Source organism: Meleagris gallopavo, chromosome 1, assembly GCF_000146605.3.
Source record: "Meleagris gallopavo isolate NT-WF06-2002-E0010 breed Aviagen turkey brand Nicholas breeding stock chromosome 1, Turkey_5.1, whole genome shotgun sequence".
NCBI lineage: Eukaryota > Metazoa > Chordata > Aves > Galliformes > Phasianidae > Meleagris > Meleagris gallopavo.
This window is the reverse complement of record NC_015011.2, coordinates 161,821,827-161,843,943: the sequence shown is the minus strand read 5'-3', so window position 1 is coordinate 161,843,943 and position 22,117 is coordinate 161,821,827. Positions and strand designations below refer to the sequence as shown.

The window sequence follows — 22,117 nt, the reverse complement described above, 5'->3', positions numbered from 1 at the left end:
AACAAAATTAAAAAAGGAAAAAAAATCTCTCCTTGAAATAAGCTTGGTAAGCTGTTTCCTTGCTGATTTCCTCCATAGTCAGCAGAACCACCCATGAGTAACTTCTCCTTTCCAGGAGGTTTGTGGCTCCAGGGTATGAGAGCAATCAGGCTCAAGTTGCAGCTTTGAGATACCTGTGGAGGGAGCGGTTCAGAGGACTATGTTCTGTTTGCCATTCTGTGAAGAAATGCCATATTTGTATGTATGAAACACATGAAACACATTCAGGACGTGCTGGTCCTGAATTAATGATAGGCTGGTCCTGAATTAATGATAGGCATGGCCTAGGCCTTGGGAAGAGCTGAATTTACTATTTTGAGAAAGGATTTTGAATAATTCAAAATGACTCCAGTGTGCAACTGTGTCACTCGTTGCTGTTGCTCCCATTCTGCCTTCCCATTCCTTCCTTCTCCTTTACTCACAGCTCATGTTGCATTTCCAATTACAATGCAGGGATTGTAGACTCAGCTTTGGTCAACCTCTTGCAGTTGCTACACCGTGGACATCATACTGAGCAAAATAAATAGTGCATGATGGTGACATTGTGTCTTTTCAGTTCAAAGCACCAAACTCTGTCCTCAGATACTATCCTCTGTGGGATGTTGCTGTGTTTTTCCAGCAGTACCCATTAACAGCATTAAAGCAGTGCCTTGTGCTATCTTGTATACGCAGTGTTCATTGTGTGGGAATTGCAGACTCAGAGAAGAACCCAATCGGCTGGAAATTGCTTGTTTACCACAGCAGCAGCACAGCAGAGTAACTGTAGAGGTAAAGCAAAGCTCCCTGACTGGGAGGGGCTGGCTTATCTGCATTCAGCTTCTCCCAGGTGGACAGGGGAGGTATAGAATATGTTATAGAAAATCCTGTTGTGAATTAGCTTTGTAGAGAAGGTCATAGAAAAGTATTTTCCTCTGACTTCACTTTTCAAATTGAACTCTAATTGCTGGAGAACTAGAAAAGGAAATCCTTAAGTATTCAGGAGAACGGTAAAACAGTGCTCCATTCCTGTGCCTTGTTCTGCAGTGTCCCTGCTCACTGTTTCTGGGTTAGTGTCCCTGAGCCCAATTCTCTTATCAGCTGTAATGATTCTGTGCTAGTGTAATTGGGAGAAAACTCCGGTCCTTAGCTTTTAATCTCATAAATTTTAAATTGTGCCTGCATTTTTAGATTGTGCTCACAAAATGCCTCTGCAGCCTGGTTGAAATTACAGCACACTGCCCGCAGTGATTTGAAATCAAAGGTCTGCTGAAAAGTGGGTATTGCTGTCCTGACTGAGATGCCAAAAGATTTAGGTTTAAATTTCCTGATGTAGATGTTTCACCAGTTAGACACCTTTGAAATGCAAAAGTGCTTGTTTTGTAAGCATTCGGGTTCTAACTCTCCTATGCTGCAGCCAACCTAAAAAAAAGAAAGAAAAGAGATGCGAGTCCATGAGGCAATTTCTAATGATTCAGAATTGTAAGAGAGACTGGAATGATGAACATCTCAAATGCAAAAATACTTGGCAGGTTGTTCGGTGGTGAAAATGCTGGTGCTCCTTTTTGCCCTAAGCACATTCTACTCATCTGGGGTGCTTTGAGTAGGAAATCGAGGATAGATAGTATCTTCTTGCAGTGCTTGCTTCCATTCTCCTCTCAGAAGATGCTTGATCTTCCTCCCAGCTTCTTCCTCCTCCTTCTGTTGCCGGAGCAAAATGGAATTTTCTGCCTTGCAGTATCACCCTGAAGGCTGTTGGATATACAAAGCTGGATGTCCCATGGGGTGTGTGGGGGGGGATTTGCCAGTATCTCATAGAATGTCTTGGGTTGGAAGGGATCCCAAACCCCATCCAATTCCAACACCCTGCCGTGGCCAGTGCCATCCAGCAGCTCAGGCTGCCTAGGGCCCCATCAGCCTGGCCTTGAGTGTCTCCAGGGTTGGGGCACCCGCAGCTCCTCTGGGCAGCTGTGCCAGGGTTTCACTACCCTCTCGGGGAAGAACTTCCCCTTGACATTTAACCTAAATCTCCCCTCTTTTATTTTAAAATCATTCCCACACTGACTTCCTGTGTAAAAATTTTACTCTCTTCCTGTTCATACGCTCCCTTCAAGTACCAGAAGGCTGCAATGAGGTTTTCCCAGAGCCTTCTCTTCTCCTGCCTCAACAAACCCAACTCCCTCAACCTTTCTTCATAGAAGAGGTGCTCCAGCCCTCTGATCATCTTTGTGGCCCTCCTCTGGGCCCACTCCAAGAGCTCCATGTCTTTCTGTACTGGAGGCCCCAGGCCTGGATGTATTACTGCAGATGGAGCCTCACAAGAGCAGAGGGAGACAATCCCTTCCCTCTCCCTGCTGGCCACACCTCTTTTAATGCAGCCCAGGGTACAGTTGACCACCTGGGCTTCAAGCACACAGCGCTGGCTCATGTTCAACTTTCCATCCACCATGACCCCCGAGTCCTTGGCCTGGCTCCTCTCAGTTCTTTCAGTCTGCATGTATCTGGGATTTCCCTGACCCACGTACCACACCTTGCACTTGGCTCTTTTGAACCTCATTAGATTCACACGGTTCCACTTTTCAAGTCTGCACGGGTACCTCTGGATGGCATCCCTCCCTTCTGTCATATCAACTGCACCACACAGCTTGGTATCATCAGCAAACCTGCTGAAGGTGCACTCAATCCCACTGTCTCTGTCACTGATAAAGATGTCCCAGTTCCAGGATGGGCCCCTGGACATAGAGTCATAGAGCCTTCCAATCAGATTATTGAATCCTTAGGAAAGGCTAACTCACCCCACCTTCTTTCTTCTCCCTCAGAAATAGCCCAGTGCAGTCCCCTGGAGCTGAGGGCTTTGGCAGGCACCAGCTCTCTCTGCACTGCTCCCGTGAAGAGGTGTCAGCCCTGAGCATTCACACTCCGACGAGCAAATGGTGGGGAAGGCTCTGCAGCTCCTTTGGTGGGTTTGTGAAGCTGTGAGCAGAGCCTTCTGCCTGCTTGCCCAAAGGGGAGAGCACAGCTTCAGATGTACACGAGTGAGGTACAGGTCACCGTGTTACCCAGTGCATTTACAGATAAAGGCTTAATGCAAACAAACAGGTTATTTTGAGGAAAACACCCTGGAGTAGCAAGTTGGGATTATGTAATCCTTGTTCTCAAGCAGACATATAGCAAGATATATTTTACTGTGTACATCTAAAAATAGAGTGAGTACACTGTGTTTTGTGACCTCGGTTTCGTTCCTCCATTCCCTTTCATGCGCATGCGGTGCTGCCTGCTGCAGCCTGCTCTGCACACAGGCACATAATGGGACTGTCCTGACTTTGTCCTCTGGGTTTAGCCTGAAGCCAGGTGTGTGGCAGTGTGTCCTTCTTGTCTCTGCTGGGCTTCCCGAGGATGGCAATGGCTGCTGGTTCATAGAATCATAGAATGGCCTGGGCTGAAAAGGACCACAATGATCATCTCATTTCAACCCCCCTGCTACGTGCAGGGCCACCAACCACCAGACCAGGCTGCCCAGAGCCACATCCAGCCTGGCCTTGAATGCCTCTAGGGATGGGGCATCCACAACCTCCTTGGGCAACCTGTTCCAGTGTGTCACCACCCTCTGCGTGAAAAACTTCCTCCTAAGGAAGTGAGGGTAGATTCCCTAACTGAGTGATTTTGGTGTATGACTTCTCATGCAGAAGAGAGTAAGAGTTCCACTTCAGGAAAGTTTTTCTCAGTTGATTTTTCATTCCAGTCCTGTTAAATATATTCACTAAACAAAACTGTGCTGAAAGGGCTATTTTTAGGATTGGAATCTTTATATGAATACTCTTTGCTGTAGGTCTCTCGTGTATCAGAATTAAGTCCCTTACAATAAAGCCATGGGTGAAGGAGACTTTCCCTGAAGTGTTCTAGCTTCAGTGAAACCTCATTTCAGTGAAAATATCCCAGCAGGCATTCATGATTGCTGTTTACAGAGATTGATCTCCATCTTTATAACAATGCAGAGCTCTGAATGGGGGGCCCATTTACAAGCAGAACCATACAGGGGTCCCAATCCTGGGCTGTGTGAAGCTACTGAGTCAATACTTGCAGAATTGATTTTCTTTGCTTGGCTGTGGCATTGAGTGGCTTCTCAGGAATTGTCTGGTCCTCTAACTTTCTCTTTTTGCGAGTCCCCACCGACACTGAGCAGGACGGTCCGTCAGGGTGGTGTGTGTGAAGGTTCAGTCTGGCAGCTTTGCAAAGGGAAGACAATAATAATCCATAAGTAATCGAGCAGCGGGAGGAACAGGATGTGACATCCTCTATTAAACTAAGTTCTTATTGACTTTGGTAATGCCCATTGTAGAACAAGTTTGAAATGCTGGTTTACCACTGAAATCTCTAACTTCTATCTGATGGTCACAGAGTGGGAATTGAACTCCAGAATGAGAAACTTGCAGCAGCATCCTGTTGGGTTGTTTTCCTCACCCTTGCCTGCAGGTTTGTGCATTGCTTTCCTCAAAGGAAGCTGTCCAGGTGCCGTGGGGCTTCTGCCAGCCCAGGTGCTGGATGTTTCTGGCCTCCATCAGTGTGGATGGGGTATGGGGCTGCTGTTGCTGAGCCAGAGCTGAGCATTCATACCATGGGACCTCCGGCACAGCGTGGATAAAAGCCAAATGCATTCAGATTTACATATCCAGCCTCTTTATTTCTCAAGCTGTGGGAAAACAACAGATCAATAGCAGAATATCAACATGCTTTGCAAGGGAAGGAATATTGCATTCATAGAATCACAGAATCATTAAGGTTGGGAAAGACGTCTAAGAACATCTCATTGAGCTGTCAGTCCATCCCACCATTCCCACTAAACACGTCCCTCAGTGCCACATCCGCACAGTTCTTGAACACCTCCAGGGACAGGGACTCCACCACCTCCCTGCGCAGGTGGCCACTGCATTACCACTCCTTCAGAGAAGAAATGTTTCCTAATCTCCAACCTGAACTTCCCCAGCTGTTGCAGGCAGCAGTGTGCTGTTGACAGTCTGTCAGGTGTGGGGTAGCTGAGAAGCAAATGCCCAGGGGCTGGCAGAATCATAGAATCATAGAGCTGCAAGTTTGGAAAGGACCTGCAAGTTCATCTAGTCCAACCATCCTCCCATCACCACTGCTACCACAAGCACTAAACCATATCTCACAGCTCCTCATCCAGACGCCTCTTGAACACTGCCAGGGACGGCGACTCCACCACCTCCCTGGGCAACCATTCCAGTGCCTGACCACTCTGAGAGAAAAAGTTCTTCCTTATGTCTAATCTAAACCTCCTCTGGCACAACTTGCAGCCATTTCCTCGGGTCCTGTTTGTTGCCTGGGAGAGGCCATCTCTCCTCATCACAACCTCCCTTCAGGCAGTTGTAGAGTGCACTGAGGTCTTCCCCTGAGCCTCCTCTTCTCCAGACTGAACAATCCCAGCTCCTTCAGCTGCTTCTTATAAGACTTGTGCTCCAGACCCCTCACCAGTTTCGTTTCCCTTCTCTGGACACGTTCCAGGGCTCCAATGTCTTTCTTGTAGTGAGGGGCCCAAAACTGAACACAGTACTCGAGGGGCAGCCTCACCAGTGCTGAGTACAGAGGGATGATTACCTCCCTGCTCCTGCTGGCCACACTATTTCTAATGCAGGCCAGAATGCCATTGGTTCTCTTGGACACAGAAGTGTCCCTGGCCAGATGTTGCTTTGTGAAGGACTGGAGCACCATGCAGGACAGCTGTTACTGTGGGGTGGCCGCCCCGAAGGGATCCCTGGGAGTCCTGGCTGTGGGTGCTGTTGTTGGGAAGCTGGATGTGGCATAAAGCTGTAAATATCCCTGTTCATTGCAGAGAGACACAGGCTGGCCATGCGTGGGTCACTGTGTGCATTGCACCTCATGTAACACAACTGCATGCAGGCAACTACTCCCACATGGCAGGACATAGCTCAGGTCTGCATGTGGGCAAAAAGGCAGGAGAGGAAACCTGCAGGAGCCACGTGCTGGGCTGAGCAATGGTGCCGCCTGCACTGGTCCAGACAAAATGCCATTCTGTGCTGTCAGCAGATGTTTGTTTTTATTCTGGTTTGAACAGGCTCAAAGGGTAACTGTCTGTTTTCCAGTTCTGTCCATCCTTAATTTCTTCTCGTTGGGTAGCAAATAGTTCAAGTTATTTGTGTCGTTGCACAAGTGCTCAGCACTGTTTTGTTGACTAGCCATGGCAACCTCAGCACCAGCCCACATGGGAGCTCCTCCAGGGCTCTGGCTGAGCCCCCATCTCCTTGGCCTCCTTGGTCCTGGCACTGCTGGCCTTGAGTTCCCGTTGTCAGTGTGCTGGAGAAAATGCAAAAGCATCAGTGCAGGGATGATGTTCAGAGTTATGGGTTTTACAAGAGGGAAAATGAGAGAGCAGCTCAGCTAAGCCTTAGCAAGTGATTATTTGACGAGAGCAGTATGCCCACAGTGCTGGTGAGTGTCTGGGTGTCCTGTCACAGAGCCATCGAGTAGTCTGGGTTGGAAGGGACCTCAAAGTCCCAACCCCCTGCCATGGGCAGTGCCAGCCAGCAGCTCAGGCTGCCCAGGGCCTCATCCAGCCTGGCCTTGAGTGCCTCCAGGGTTCGGGCACCAACAGCTTCTCTGGGCAGCTGTGCCAGGGCCTCTGAGTGAAGAATTTCCCCCTGAGGATGGTCCGCCTCTCTGCTTGGCCCTGCTGAGGGCAGACCAAAGCCCTCAGCACTGCTCCGCCTGCTGTAAATTTCCACGCTGCTGGGATCGCATTAGGCCAGGGGAAGCAGAGCCTCTGACGCGTCTTCCAAACCAAAACAAAGCTGGCAAGGCTAATTTTAGGCCTGGGTTAGTATGGAAAGGATATCAAAGCTGACACGGAGCTTTTCCATTCAACTTACAATTAACAAATGTCTTAAGACTTGCATGTGGGGGAGGCTGAGGAAGGACAGCCCGCTCTCAACAGCTGGATTTGCAATCAAGCTCTTTATCAACAAAGAATAAAATGGAGGGGAAATAACACCACACACAGGCACAGCCTTGCTCCAGGTTGCATTGAACCAACACATCCGTAGCTCTGTGCCCTGGGACAAGGTGTGCGCAGTGCTGCTCTGCCAGCCTGCATGGCTGGGGAGCTGTGGCTGGAGAAGCGCTGTGACTGACGGCTCCTCTCCCCTCTCCCTCTTCTCTCCCTGCCGTTCCTGCTTTGTGTGCATGCAGGTTTTTGTGGCCAGTCCAAACAAAACGCAGCCCATCGTGGAGATCCTGTTGAAAAACCAACCCAAACTCATCGAGTTTCTGAGCAATTTCCAGAAAGAGAGGACGGATGATGAGCAGTTCACTGATGAGAAGAACTACCTGATCAAGCAAATCCGAGACTTGAAGAAGCCGACGGCATAAAGAACTCCACTCCTTTTCCACTGTAGGCATTAATCTCATTTGTTAAGTTCCTCATTGTCCCTTAAACACCACAATAGTGCTTGAAAAGGCACGGCAAGTGCCTGGGTTTTTTATTTTGTCTTTGTTCCTAGATGTCAAGAGTATAGGGGTTTTACATGAAAACTAAAAGAAAAAACAACCTAGAATAATATATTATTTTTAATCAAGACTAGAATTATTTATGTCAGTTTAGAAACCCTCCGAACTAGCCGCCCCTCTGCCAGATTTCCATTTGTGCTCAAGGAGGACAAGGACAAACCTCCTAGCTTATCTCTGTGGGCAGGCTCGCGTGTTGGGGAGCGCACGAGGAGCTCCTGTGTGCCGATGCTTTCCCTCTGCACCCATAGCTGTGACTTTGTTTGAGTGCTGCACACACACACGACTGTGAAAGAGTATTTGTCTCTGGAGTTAGCTGCAGTTACAGATTCTGTTTTTTTTAGCCAAAACAGTCACGTTTCTCCTTTGCTTTTGTGTTCTCGTCTCTAAGCTTTCTTTAACCCTAGATCAGAGGTTTTCCGTTCAGTCTGTGCTGGGGAGGTGGACGAAGGCACCTGGCTGGGCAGAATCAAGCACTGCAGGGTGCCCAATTAGAGGAAGGTGAGAGCACCTCTCTTGGTGAGATGTGGCCTCAGTGTGAGCTGGTTTGTGGCCCCGGGGCTGCTGGGAGCTGCTCTCAAAGTTGAGAGCGTCGGTTGGGTGCTCACGTCGAGGCCTTGGAGCATCCCAAAGGCTGCTGCTTACCTGGTGTTTTCTATCCCTGGTCATTCACGCGTGGATTCAGGTTCCACAAGGGCAATCATTGCACTGCTCACATTCGAAGTTGAATAAGCTCTGTGATCCAAACAGTGTTTCCTGGGTGTGTTGGGACAGTGTGGGGTCTTTTTTCAGTGGGATTGAAGGTGTTCTCTGGAGCTTCATCGGGATGTGGAGTTTGAGAGCAAGGAGTGGAAATGTCTTGAGTTCTTGCCAGCTGAAGTCCTGAGTTGTCCTGTTTGTTGTAAGGCTGTTTTGCAGCCAAAGCTGGCCCTAATGCTTCAGATAGAAAGGCCAACTGAATTGTGAAATTGGAGCAAGGCTTTTTCCTTCATAAAACTGTTGTATATTGGGGTGACTGATACTTTTATTTATGTGCTATAGAAAAGGGATGAAACTGAACAGATTGTGGAGTCATGGGCTTGTATTGGGTTGGTTTTTTTTTTTTCAGATGTCAGATATGTCACAAAAAAAGCACATCTTAGTTGCCTGGAATTTAAAAAGAAAATATTTACAAGCTATTAAAGGCATGATTACCAAGTAAGCCATATCTCTATGACTGTTGTCTTTTTTTTTTCCCCTCTTGCCCTGCGGGAGAGCCAAGCTGTGTGGTGCCACATTCTTTCTGCCCTTCTCCTGGCACCTCAGGCTGTGGTCTGTCTGCAGCACGAGGAGAGGTGATACCCACTGCCAGTGTTGGTGTGAGCAGAACATGCCCAGCAGCCATCCTCTGCCCACTGTGATGGTGGCCATCCAACCACAGCAGTAGGGGCTGGTGGGAAGTCTGTGCGTGTGGGAAAAGAGGAAAAAAGGGTTGGTCTTACACTGAAAGGACTTCTTGGGTTCTTTGCAGTTTGTTGCACAAGGAACTTCTCCTGACGCCAGATATTGCCAACACACCTCTTAGCTGGGTCAGCTCCAAGCTCAACTTGCATAGCTCTTTGAAAGAAGCAAAACAAAGGGTGAATGAGACGTCAAGCGCCGTGCTGCTGTTTCACAGCAGGTGAGGGCACGCTCCTACTTAAATAAAGACGGGGTCTTCGAGCTGAAGATGGAATTTGCTGTTTCCATCGGTCCAACAGCTCCGCATTTCCCCGAGATCGGCACCTGGGGGAGCTGTGGCTGCAGGACTGAGCTCAGTGCTGGGAGAGGAGCGGGAGGAAGCGAGGGCTGCAGCCTCTCCGCTCCACTGCCCACCCCGCAGCCGTGCCAGGAGTCAGGAGGGAGCATCCCTGACTTCAAGCTGTCAGCTGTGTGAATGCTGCAACAGGAGAACGGGTGGGAGCTGCCAGCGGAGTGGCAGTTCCAAGGGAAGCTGCAGTGTGCTACCACCTCCTGTAAGAGAGCAGAACTGCAGCACGCAGAGCAGCGCATTCTGCCCCGGGTCTGAAAATGCTCTGTCCAGGTGGCCAACCGTGCCACGTATGTGGGCTGCAGAACCGGCACCGCGCAGCCTGGGAAGCAGAAGGAGCCCAAGGACGATCAGTGCAGTGTTTGACAACAGCTCTCTGCAGTTCCCTTGCTGTGCAGAACAGTCAGCTCCACATATGTGACACGGTGACCACCTTCATTAGTGACACAACCACTTGCATCTGTTAGAAATCGACCAAAAGCATCTGCCTGCTTTGCCTTTCCAGTCTCCAGACGATGTCGCTTATCAGATCCAGGCAATGAAAGCCAAACGTTGTATCTGAAGCTCAACAATACACTTCAGTACTTACTGCCAGAATCATTTATTAGCAGAAAACATCTTTTGCTGTAAGGCAAACAATTAGCAGAGAATTTCTGTAATTCTTGGTCAAGAGGCCAAACTGTTAGCAGCAGCTCATAACTGCAATTGAAAAGGCTGCTCTGAGATGAACCAAAGAGACCCAAAATGCGTACACAAATTTCATATGTATATAGAAAATATATATGTATATAGCTTGTACATTTCTTAACTTTAAATACATTTTTCTTTTGATGTAAGAAACACACACCCTACAGTTCATTTGCAGAAGCACAACAGGAGATGCCCGACCTCGCATGCCTCCCCTGGGCGAGCAGATGAGGTGCACAGCAGTGCCTGCACAGTCTGTGGGTCAAGAGAAACCCCCGCTCACCTTCTTCCTATTCTGCAATCCCAGCAGGAAACAAAGCAGAGTTACACAGATCATCAGAGCCTATGGATATTTGTGAACCTCTGGAGGAATCTGTCCAAAGACAGTGTGACAGCAGGTCAGACTTGCAAGCCTTCAGCCTTAAAAGCAATTCTAAGTTTCACAGAAAGTTTTGTACAAAAATCCCTTTTAAAAAACCAATAAAAACTGAAGGTAAAATCGTAACTCCTCATGAAGGTTACCAGCAGCATCCACTGCAGTGCAGTTATTTAACATGTGTGAGATTTGATGCGTACATCGCGATTTGCCTCTCCCTGTACCCAGGCCACCCACCACCTTTCAGGGACTTTTCCATCTGAGCCGTTCCCATAAAGACACAGACTTATCCTGCTCTGACACCAGCTGACTGATGAGGATAAAACCTCAAGAAGCCTTAAATCTGCACTTATTTTCTTCCCTGCTTCTACCTCAAGCAGGAGAACACTGCCGATGGATGATGGAAACATGAAGGTGTCAGGGTATGGGGATGTTTTAATCTAGGCGGTGTTCTTCTAATCTGTAGAAAAAGCCAAGAGCAATCACTCTTACACAGGATGCTTACAAGAAATGGAAGGAAAACGGTATGACAAAGTAAAATATTTGATTTAAAACAGATTATAGTGACAGTCTCGCTTATGAAGCACCAATATTCAACTTTAAACTCGAGTGGAAGTTAAAAGCCATGGAACTTGACAAGAGGAAGAAAATCAGTTTTGGAGGGTTGCATGACATCCAGAACAGGAACATCCTCCCCAGGCCCAAGCTGGACTCTCTGTCTGACAGAGGCACAGACCTCCTGCAAGCTGGACCTACTGGTCCAGGATCTCAGGCCCTGTGCTCTGGACCACAAGAGCTGGTGGCAGTTCAGTCAGAGAAGCAGCAGATCAGATACTTCCTCATGAGCTACTGTGCAAATTTTTGAGGTGTGATGCAAAAAGTGGATTTCATCATCCTTCCCTTGGTTGACAAACAGCGTCATATTTGCATCCTGCTCCTGGGAAAGGACAGCAGTGGTGGTGGATCAGCCACTCGCCTGGCAACATTTCTGCTGCTGACTGCAAACACCTCTCACCTCTCGCCCAAGGCTGTCTTCAGTTTCACTAAACTGAGAGAAAGCCTTCACCCAGCTTCAGTAAGAGCAAATTCTCACGATGGTAAGAGGATACAAGCATTCCGCAGTTCTGATATGAAGTTATCTGATGAGCCGTAAGGAATCTCAGCTCCTTGCTGCAGTTCTGAGCATCAAGAACCTACCTTAAATTGCAGGACCAGACTGCGTGAGAACAGTCTCCCTGCAATTAATGCTATGTTAACACTGCTTTGCATGCTGTCCCATCACAGCTTTGCTATCCAAAGCCTGCAAGGAACAAACTGAAACCAAGCAGAATCTTAGGACACAATTCTCCTTGCAGGGTTTCCAGGATGGAAGTAAAGGTCTAAATTAATTCAGATGGGATGTGCTTGAGGAAGCACAGAGAACACACCACAGCGATGCAAGTACCACAGAAGAAAACAGCTGTGCTGCTGTGGTACTTGGAAGAAATTATATATGAGAGACAAACAATTTCCAAATCACTTCTCTAACAACCATTATGTGCCAGTGGCAGTGTCCATTATACAAACAGACTGAGAAGCAAAAGCCACTTTGAGGAACTGGGCTAGTTACAAGTGATGACTTATCTACTGTTTTCTTGGAGATTCCTTTGAGTACTCTACTTGAACCACAGCTTATTTCTGCATTCTGCTAACCCAGAACTTAGAAATTCATTCCCTCAATCCCTATACCAAGCAAAGAGATAACATTTTATTATTCCTCTGATCTACCAGCAACAAATTTCTGCATTTGTTCTTATGCATTAAGAATTATTTGCCACCCAATTACTTTCATAGAAAATACAAGCAGCATTTTTTCCCCAGGAACTTCTAAATTAAAAAGACCTTCAAGTAATTCTGTAAAACATTCAAGGCATCATAAATAAGGTTATTCTAAAAATCACTTTCCAAACAATAAATAAAATCCTTCGTTATTTGAAAGTGCAAACAGGCTGCATTATAAAAAGTATAGAGCAAGAATGCAGGAGTGCTTAAGTGATTATTCAGTAGTGACCAAGACACAGTTTCTTGTTCTGGTGCTGCTGGTCATCTACTGATTTTGTCTTCTGAACTCCATCTAGACAAAAAACAAAAGTGAAATGTTAATGCAAGAGGAAGCATAGTCTAAATACTCAACGCATACAAGCACAGGGAGTAACACTGGGTGGGGGTGGGAGAGATTGTCTTCCTTCCCATGAAGGGATCACACAATAGTCATTGCAAGAGGAAGGTATTGCAGAAAGAGAGCAAATTAGAACAGTTCAGTGTTGAGAAGGGAAGCATGCCAACCCTGAGGAAACACTGTTAGAGAAATTAACCATTAAAAAGGTGTCAGACAAAAGGTACCACAGGGTGAATCTTTCTTCAGCTGAAACCCATTAGGACACAGAGGGACAAACACACCCCGACATTATGCACTGATTACTAAACACCACCCTGAAGTCTTCCCTCTTTCTTTCTTCCCACGACCTGTAAGGAAAATGCTGGGAAGAGACTTCTCCACAGCTCTCTACCTGTTAGGAATTAGCTGGAATTAGCTATTCACGTGCTACAAAAACACCTGCTCTTAGCACAGTACTCATAGCTTGGAGCTACTGCCAGCTCTCCGCCTTTTCTGCTTGAAGCACAGAAATTATTTAACTTACTTTTCCAATGGTTTTCACCCAGGCTGAGAAACATTTTAAGCACTGGTGGCTGACAGTACCACGGCTGCCCCAAAAGTAATGCCTCCTAACTTGCTACGCTGGCCCACCATGTCAGAAGTGAATGTTGGAGGTGTGGCAGTAAAGGATGAACTTTCCCACCAATATCCCATTACATTTTGTTGCTGTGTGACAGATGGCTGCAGCGGGGCACTCTGACAAAATGCATCTCACGTGGAAGATGAAGCAAAGGTGTGTCACTGAATCTCTCCATGCAGAAAAAACTGCACCCACTGACATTCACTGACATTTGCTGAATGTTCGAGATGCAGCCCTCGGCACATAAAGTGATGTATGCTGCCTTTTGGGATAGGAAAGTGGTGATCCTTCTGGATTTCCTGGAGCTCAGAAAAACCATGACACTCTAACTGCTACACTGTGACGCTGACTAAGTTCAGCTTGAACTTCCAGAGAAGAAGATGAGTTTTCTTTTGCAATGCAATAATACCAGGCTCCAGTTTGAAGACTGCAGAGCAAACTGCCAACCTTGGCTGGATTGTCCTATTACACCCTCTGTGTAGTCCAGATTAGACACATGCTGACTTCTATCTGTTGATGAAAGACAGGCTGCACAGGCAACATTTTCCTAGCAATGGTGCCATCATAGCAGCTGTGAAATAGAGGTCACCTCTGCTGGTACAGATTTTTTACAAGCACAGCATGCAAGCTCTTGTTCATTGCTGATGAAAATACATAGCTAATCATGGTGACTGTGTTGAAAAACAGTGTTTTGCAGATGAGAATTTCCTTTATCAAAGTGTTATTGGGCTCTTATATCTGTTGTAGTTTCCATGGAAATAAATAGGAGGCATTACTTTCAGAGCAAAACAAAAATGTATGTATAAATGTTCACTGAAAAACACTGCTGTAGGTTCTTCATTTAAGTGACTCAGAGCCTAATTTCTTCTGAGAAGAATGGCACTCCAAGTCCCTTAAAGTTTTTACAGAACACAACATAAAACATGGTAATGTAGTCTGAAATGATCTTAACAATAGCATTAGTAGATTTTGTAATGTGTGCAAGTGCCAAGCATTTGTTAAAACAAGCTTAGATTTTTTACTTACCATCAGTTCATCTATTCAAAAAGTTTAGAGAAGCATTCACAGAAAAATGTAACTAACTGAAATCAATCCCCAGAGGAATTCAGATTTGTGTAAAGCTTGATTTTACTTACAGATTTCAGTCATAAAACACAGTAATGAAAAAACCACTTACTTTCCCTCATTGTGGGATCATGGAATTCAACGGCATTAGGGTGGCATGGATTTAGTTGCCACTGGTAAAAGAAGAAAAAAAAGTTTATTTCATAAATCATAGAATCACAAGGTTGGAAAGGACCTAGAAGATCATCTAGTCCAACCATCCTCCCATCACCACTGCTACTACAAGCACTAAACCATATCTCACAGCTCCTCATCCAGACGCCTCTTGAACACTGCCAGGGATGGAGAATCCACCACCTCCCTGGGCAGCCATTCCAGTGCCTGACCACTCTCTGAGAGAAAAGTTCTTCCTTATGTCTAATCTAAACCTCCTCTGGCACAACTTGCAGCCATTTCCTCGGGTCCTGTTTGTTGCCTGGGAGAAGAGGCCATCTCTCCTCATCACGACCTCTCTTCAGGCAGTTATAGAGTGCACTGAGGTCTCCCCTGAGCCTCCTCTTCTCCAGACTGAACAATCCCAACTCCCACAGCTGCTCCTCGTAAGATTTGTGCCCCAGACCCCTCACTTATTCCAGAAGACAGAAGAAAGAGCAAGGGGAGAAAGAAGTAACTTTCCATTGTTCACTGTGAGCTGAGAAAAGCAGGGCTCCCCCTCAAACACACACTTCCTTTGAGGATAAAAATCCCTTAGGGCTTGTGTGGCCGTTTATTCCTCTGAGATGAGGAAACAAGCCTGCCGAGACTAACAGGACTGCAGTTTGGTATGGTGAGCACCCTGAGCACAGGTGCACTTGGCCACCTTCAAAACCCACCACAGCTCTTTGGAGAGCTGCCAGAAGGGCCTATGAAAGCACGCTGCCATCTCCCACTTCAGTGTGGTGAACTGCCGTGTCAACAAGCAGCCACAAGTCCAAGGGCAATCTGCAAGGAAATGACATCCCAGAAAACGGGCACCACCTGGCACATGGCATAGCACTCCTCCCCAGTGGTTCCAGAGCAACCTCTCAGTGCTGCTCACACTTGATTAAACAGCACGCTCCTGTATGCCAGCTCTGTGACTGCTCACTCCACCATCCCACTAATGCTACCCACGGGTTTTTGTACATAACACGTATTTTAGATACTTACAGTAAATTTGCTTACACCCTCCAGTTCACCAAACTTCATATATGAAATATCTGCTTTCTTTTTTCCAGCATCGACATCTCCTGCATAGATTTGCTTGATACCAGCCCCTTTGATTAAAGGGACACATTCATCACAAGGACATTTTGTCACAAATATCATGCTTCTCTCGTCCGGCTTTATTTCTCGACACCTACAAGCAGTCAGAAAACAGAATTTCAGAATTTACATCTTGATAGCTTTGAATGGTGACAACAGGAAGAAGCAAAGAAGTGTTGTGCTGTCTAGCACCTGCTCTCACAATCTCACAAGCTTATTCCTGCTTAAGTGCAGGAGCATACAAAAGCACCTGGTCTGGTTTTACTACCTGTGAATGAAACTGCCCTCCTACCTTTCCATACACATCACATATGGTGTCAGGAGCCTCAACAATTGCCACGCTTCCATATTTCAGGTTACAGCACGGTCTTACAGGAAGCAGAGGCAGTGGCTTATATTTGAGAGATGGCTGCCACACACTGGAGTGAATATCCTTTCAAAACCAAGTTCACTTAGATTTTGTCTGAAGAAACCCCACAGCTGACTGTGTCTGTGTACATCCACGCTTTGCCCCATAAGTATAAACAAGACTGGGACTGCAAGCCACACTGCAAGCCACATCTCTTCACAGTGACATCATGCTTCTGTTGTAAAATTGTTTCTGAACTGTCATCTTTTTTTTTCAGTGGTAAAAATCAACTCATTACCTGAATGTCAAGGCGTTCTGCTCAGCATGTATGATGTATCTGAACTTCCTGATTTCCCGATCTTTTTGTTTGTCATCCATGTGTGGAAAATCAGCATATTCAGATCCGACAGGAAAGGCATTGTAACCGCAGCCTACAAAATACATTGCTCCTGTTCCATCACAGCTTCTCTGCAACTGTAAACAAATTATGAAATTTTGAGATGTTTAAACTGAGTACTGAGTCAAAGCATTGTGCAATATATGCTTTCACATTTTGTTTAGTATGCAAGCATTGTAAGTTCACGCCAAGTTACAGCAGTTAGAAGAGAACTCAGCCAACTGCTGCGTATCTGCACAGTGCTGTTCCATGAAACCACGCAGGCAAACTGCAGCAACACAGACAACAGATCACACTGAGCTCTAAAGGCTTCCCTTTTTGCATACTGTTAGTGGGAACAAAAAGTGTAAAGGATTTGGTCACCTAGAATACTGACAATTAGGGAAGCAAGCATGCTAAAAAGAGGCAGATACACCGTGGCACTTACTGAACTCATTTATACTTCCCCTTCATCTTGAGAGCATAAGCAGTGAAAAGTTAGGTACAAATAGTGAGAAGTACAGGGCTTTCTACAGCACTGCACACGTGTACAAGTTTACACATGGGTTCAAATGTTTACCCACTATGCATATGCAAGTTAAAAGAAACACAAGCCCAAAGCAGATACAAGCATATACACAAGGGCAAGAGAAGGCAACTTTCAAAATACTTACTGATTTTTCTTCTGCCCAAATAATAGCTCCGACTCCTGTTTTATGATCCTCTGAAACACATAAATTTTAGCAGTAAATAGCAAATAAGGTACTTCTAAATCATGTACATACTAACATATTATATCCTAGAGTAAGGTTGTTCTCTGGATAGGAGAAAGGAATGCAGGAAGATCAAGAGTTCAAAGTGTTGAGAGTCTACTGCAAAAGCTGGGGGTGCTTCAACAGCAAGGCCAGCCATTCTATGATTTTGCCAGGTCCATTTTTTGGCAGATGCTGAAAAGCAACCAATATGTATATATAAGAACACACATGCCAAGAACACATACAGACCAGCATGATGATCTGAGATTGCAAACCATCAAAACCTCGTATTTATTTCTTAATTGCTGCCATTCCTTAAATATATGGTAATGCTCAAATTAGGAAATTTAATAGAAGAAGCAAGACTGCAATCATCAGGAACTTACTCACACGAGATCCATTCCTATCCCCCTGCAGTAACAACTCACCTGTCCGGTAGGCGAGCAGCATGGCTTGCACCATACAGTGCCTTGCAATCTCTTGGGGCAAACCCTGATGGCATGTTTCATTTGCTGGCTGTGGTTCACTGCTGTAAAATCCAAAGCAACCAAAGACAGGGACGCTGGCAGCCACCGTGGCCAAGACCAAGACCAGATCTTTCATATTTTGCCTAAGATTGCTAAAGTACGGATTTTCACAGAGGTTCTCCAGTCCTATGGTCATCAATATTTGCTTGTGTGTTTCCTCATTTGAAATCAGGAATAAACTTTCATATTCTTTAATTCTTTCTTGTCTACACGCAGTATAAAAGTCAGTATTAAAGTCAGGCTGAGATTTTGCTATTTTTTTAATAAAATCAAGCTTGGTGGAAGTTTCTTCAATAAACTGCACCATATAGTACACCAAAGGCTGAAGCAACACACACACCCGAGCACGGCTGTTTGACTTCAGCCTTTCTACTGCTTTGGCATCAAGCTTTGCATCACTGGTCATCACAGGATTGGATGCCTCATTCTGCAAGCTGATTTCAGGATCTGCGGGCCAGTAAGAAATCCTGTTCACCCCAGCTGGAAGAAAAGATAATGCAGAAAAAGGAGCCATTGAAGTACAGTGGGACACAAACCTCAAAAGCAATACATTATTGCCTAACCCTGTTTTTAGTCTTTTAAGGCCCCACGTGCTGTATAAGGTATGGCTGGGCAATGAAAATGGCAGCCAGTATCAGGAGCCTACCTGATTCTATAACCAGATCATAAACCAAAACAGAAATTTCTTAAGTTCCAACATCTTTGTGGCAGCAGCATTTTGCATCTTACCTATAACAGATACATTGCCAATGCATAAAAAAGTCTGTGATAATAGAAACTGTTGCTGAGATTCAAATCTAAAACTTACAGCAGAGCTATATCAGCAGATCCTGTATCAGGAAGTGAATAATCTGTCTTCATCTCACTTGAAAAAAGGAAAACTTAAAGTACTTCCCTGTGATTTCTGCACCATCTTTATTCTGTGCCACTAATATGCAATGAGAGGACAAGTTAAAAATGTAGTAATCAGGACCTGGTCATCAGGCTTAGGGTTGTTCTGGGAGAGTGCAATGGCTGTGTCAGAATCTCAGCACTGCATCCCACATGAGAGACAGGCAACACAAACAAGAGTTGCTGCATAAAGAAATAAGGTCTTATTAGCAAACCCTAATATCTTGATCATCAGCTTCAGGAAATGCACATTCAATACTGTGGAAAATAATAACAGTGCAGGCTTCCATAATCTGCCAATCAGCACCTACAGCTAGGATAATCAAAGAGAAAATGGGTGTTCTGACCCTACCAATGGCAAGTGTAACATTTATTCCCACTACACTACAATCAGCACTTACCATTTACAATCATTTTTAAGCAAGTTGAACATGGTTTTCTGGAAAAGTAAAGATCACAGTTTTTAAGTCTCGATCCATGTTTAATGAGTGCAATCTGACCAGCATGCAGGTCTGTACTGGAACAATGAAGACCAATAATTGTCATGTTTTTCACCACAACCAGACCGCTCTTCTTTACCTACAGAAAACAATGCATGATTATTAGCATTACGTCCATAGGGATGTTACAGCTTCTCCCTGGGTAACACTCATCTACCAAGAATGGAGTACATTCCTCCCCAGTACAAATTTTCCTATGGATCATTAAATAACCTCTGCTGTATTTCCACTAAGCAGTGGTGGTGCCTACACGTGGATCTTAATACCTGAGTGCTGCATCTCACACCAACACGTGTCACCAATTCCTGTTTTTTTCTGACCATAGCTTTACCCATTATAAAACTCAGGAGCTGCACAGAAAATTCCATCAACTACAACTTAAAGCCTCTCTCAATCATTCAGCTACTGTAAATGCTGATGATTTCAATTTGTCTTAATCTTGATCATCCTGGGATCCAATAGGTCCTCTAGTTTTATTTCTGTTTTTTCAATTATAGAAATGAACTGTGGTTCTAAATAAGGAAAAAGCCTGCAAGTCATAGACAAGAGTTCTTACATCAGGATTCCCACATGTTGTGAGGAAACTAAATACTGTCTAGTTTGATCATAGAATCATAGAACAGCCTGTGTTGAAAAGGACCACAATGATCACCTTGTTTCAACCCCCTGCTATGTGCAGGGTCACCAACCACCAGACCAGGCTGCCCAGAGCCACATCCAGCCTGGCCTTGAATGCCTCCAGGGATGGGGCATCCACAACCTCCTTGGGCAACCTGTTCCAGTGCTTCACCACCCTCTGTGTGAAAAACTTCCTCCTACCATCTAACCTAAACCTCCCCATCTCAGTTTAAAACCATTCCCCCTTGTCCTATCACTGTCCACCCTCCTAAGCAGCTGTTCCCTCTCCCACTGATGATGCAGACCTTATTATGCAATCCAGCTGTAACCCAAACACCTGTCTGTAAATTATACAATTTCACTGTGGTTACAGAGATAAGGCTGTACCAAAGCCCCACATATAACCCACATGCCTTTCCAAACTGAATCACTAAATTTCAAGCTATATTTGAAGTCTCTATAGTGTTCATCTACCCCTCTTTCACAAACACAGCCATCAGTCTGGGACATGCAGTACAACACTCTGAAAACTACTTGTCACTCAGGTCATTATCCTATCTTTTCTTGTCCTGGTTGATATATGTGCAATGTGTCTCAGCGCATGGGTCTGCCGTGCACAAAGAAGTCATCATTTTAAAGAGGATAAATGACTACAAACAGAGACTCCCTGTTCCAGGACACTCTGCAAATACCCCTGTACTTTGACGTATAACTGGCAGCTATACAGAAGACTCATTCTGGAGGATTTCTTTTCATTGTCACTAACGTAGTTGCCTACAAGCTCCTGATCAAGAAACGTTTTGAGTAGTTCTGTGCACATTCACTGCATAAGAAAACTTCTCTACAACCACTAACACTGTCATCGTAAGGACTTTCTCTACATCATCAGTCATGCTGATCTTAATGATACACCCAGTGGGTACTAAGAAATGCACAGTATGTACCGTATCTCCATTGTTATGCTTTTCAAAATACCCACCAGCATTTTTACTGTTTGCTTCATCTGTTGGGGTTATGTCTTGCCCTTCAAGTTTTTTCACAGACAGCAGTTTGTGTAACTGTTCTGCTGTTTTTCTCTCACCACATTTTCTTCTACCTCTAAGTAAACTCGAAAAAAACCTGTCAGCTTTTTCTTTTCTTTTTCTCCGGACTATCTACTCTGTACAGAGTAGTTAGTGACAAAGCTGTTAGCATCTGTTCAGAAAGACCAATTAACAGTAAGCTCTGCCATTTTACCTGCGATTTCTTCTGTTGTTCAGGAGAAGGAAAGAGCTCCATCCAGAGACTGAACAAAGTAAAAAGATTGACCTTAGAAAGCCTGGGTATTTGGCCTGCCATTAGAAGAAAAAAGAAATAGTTATTAAAAAGTATTTACAAAGAAAATGACATTGTTTTAATAACTAAGACATATCCTAGTTATGGGGGTGCCACAGAGTAGATGCTAGCAACCCTTCCAAAGTGGCACACCAGATTCCATGTTTCTTTCCTAGGTTAGGGGATAAACTTGCTAGGGAGAACACAACCAGAGCTAGAGCCAAGGTCACAGAATCACAGAATGGCTTGGGTTGGAAGGGACTTCAAGGATCACCAAGGTCCAACTCCCTTGCCACAGGTAGGGCTGCCAGCCACTAGACTGATCAAGTAGCAGATCGGACCACCAAGACGTGGCTAACTTTACCTTTATGTTACCAGATCCTATTTCTATTAGAAACATCCAGGCTTCCAGAAAGGAAAAACAAAACTGGCACAATTTCTATGTTTTACAAGGTGTTTTACTTTTCATTAGCTAAACACGTAACTTTCTGTTCTGTGAAATGATACAGAAGCATTATAATGCAGCAAGACTTTGCTTATGATGAGAATTACCATCAGCTTTAATGCCTTAATATATACTTCTCCCAACATCAATCCCAACTGCCAGAGTTTTCTCACTGGCCTGTAGGTACAGAAAGGCTTTCCTCAGACACAAACAAAAGTTCTGAAGAACATTTTCCACTTGGGCTGCTGCAGAAACTATATTATCAACCTTTCTGCTACGATAGCAGCCAGACTGTGGCTCTGGGCAGCCTGGTCTGGTGGTCGGTGACCCTGCACATAGCAGGGGGTTGAAACTAAGATGATCATTGTGGTCCTTTTCAACCCAGGCCGTTCTGTGATTCTATGATTCTATGAAATTCCAAATTACATCTGGAAAGTAAGTCAAGCCAGAATGTTTGCAGCAAGATAATTCTACTCGAAGGTGGAAAGCAGATCCCACATAACTTAAGTTCATGTCATCAAATGATTCCCAGATGCCGACAGAAATGTGAGACATATCTCATGACTCAGCTTCAGGCTCACCACATGGAGAGCTATCCCAGCACACATCATGGTCTTACACTGACACCCTCTGCATGACAGGACGTGCCACTGTGCAGTCTTGCAGTCACACCAGTTATGGAGAAACCTGTTTCTGAATTTGTACAGTCTGCTTAAATTTTGCTTAGGTTTTAAGAAAAAAAATTAAATCCGTCACTGTGACTCAGTAACCAAAGGGGCAGCAAAGAACCACCATCAACCACCTTGTGCTGCT

General features: G+C 45.3%; 1 protein-coding gene across 1 annotated transcript; it reads right to left on the bottom strand.

Annotated features, from left to right (window-relative positions):
- Window positions 1-10,820: 10,820 nt before the first annotated feature.
- On the bottom strand, window positions 10,821-20,902 carry CDADC1 (cytidine and dCMP deaminase domain containing 1). The gene is made up of 8 exons (XM_010728805.2): window positions 20,782-20,902; window positions 18,829-19,006; window positions 17,438-18,016; window positions 16,929-16,978; window positions 16,177-16,352; window positions 15,434-15,623; window positions 14,358-14,418; window positions 10,821-12,516 (listed from the first exon to the last, which is right to left on the bottom strand). Exons 1-8 carry the CDS (start codon window positions 20,881-20,883, stop codon window positions 12,443-12,445), a joined length of 1,410 nt encoding a protein of 469 aa, XP_010727107.1. The 5' UTR covers window positions 20,884-20,902; the 3' UTR covers window positions 10,821-12,442.
- Between the last annotated feature and the right edge of the window lie 1,215 nt (window positions 20,903-22,117).

Bases quoted from the DNA above. Each gene is read 5' to 3' on its own strand.
- CDADC1 (XM_010728805.2), bottom strand. From the start codon at position 20,883: ATGGCAGGCCAAATACCCAGGCTTTCTAAGGTCAATCTTTTTACTTTG. The intron at 16,353-16,928 runs GTAAGTATTTTG...ATTTGTTTACAG, and splicing joins TTTGGGCAGAAGAAAAATCA to TTGCAGAGAAGCTGTGATGG. The intron at 12,517-14,357 runs GTAAGTGGTTTT...TTTTTTGTCTAG, and splicing joins TGATCCCACAATGAGGGAAA to ATGGAGTTCAGAAGACAAAA.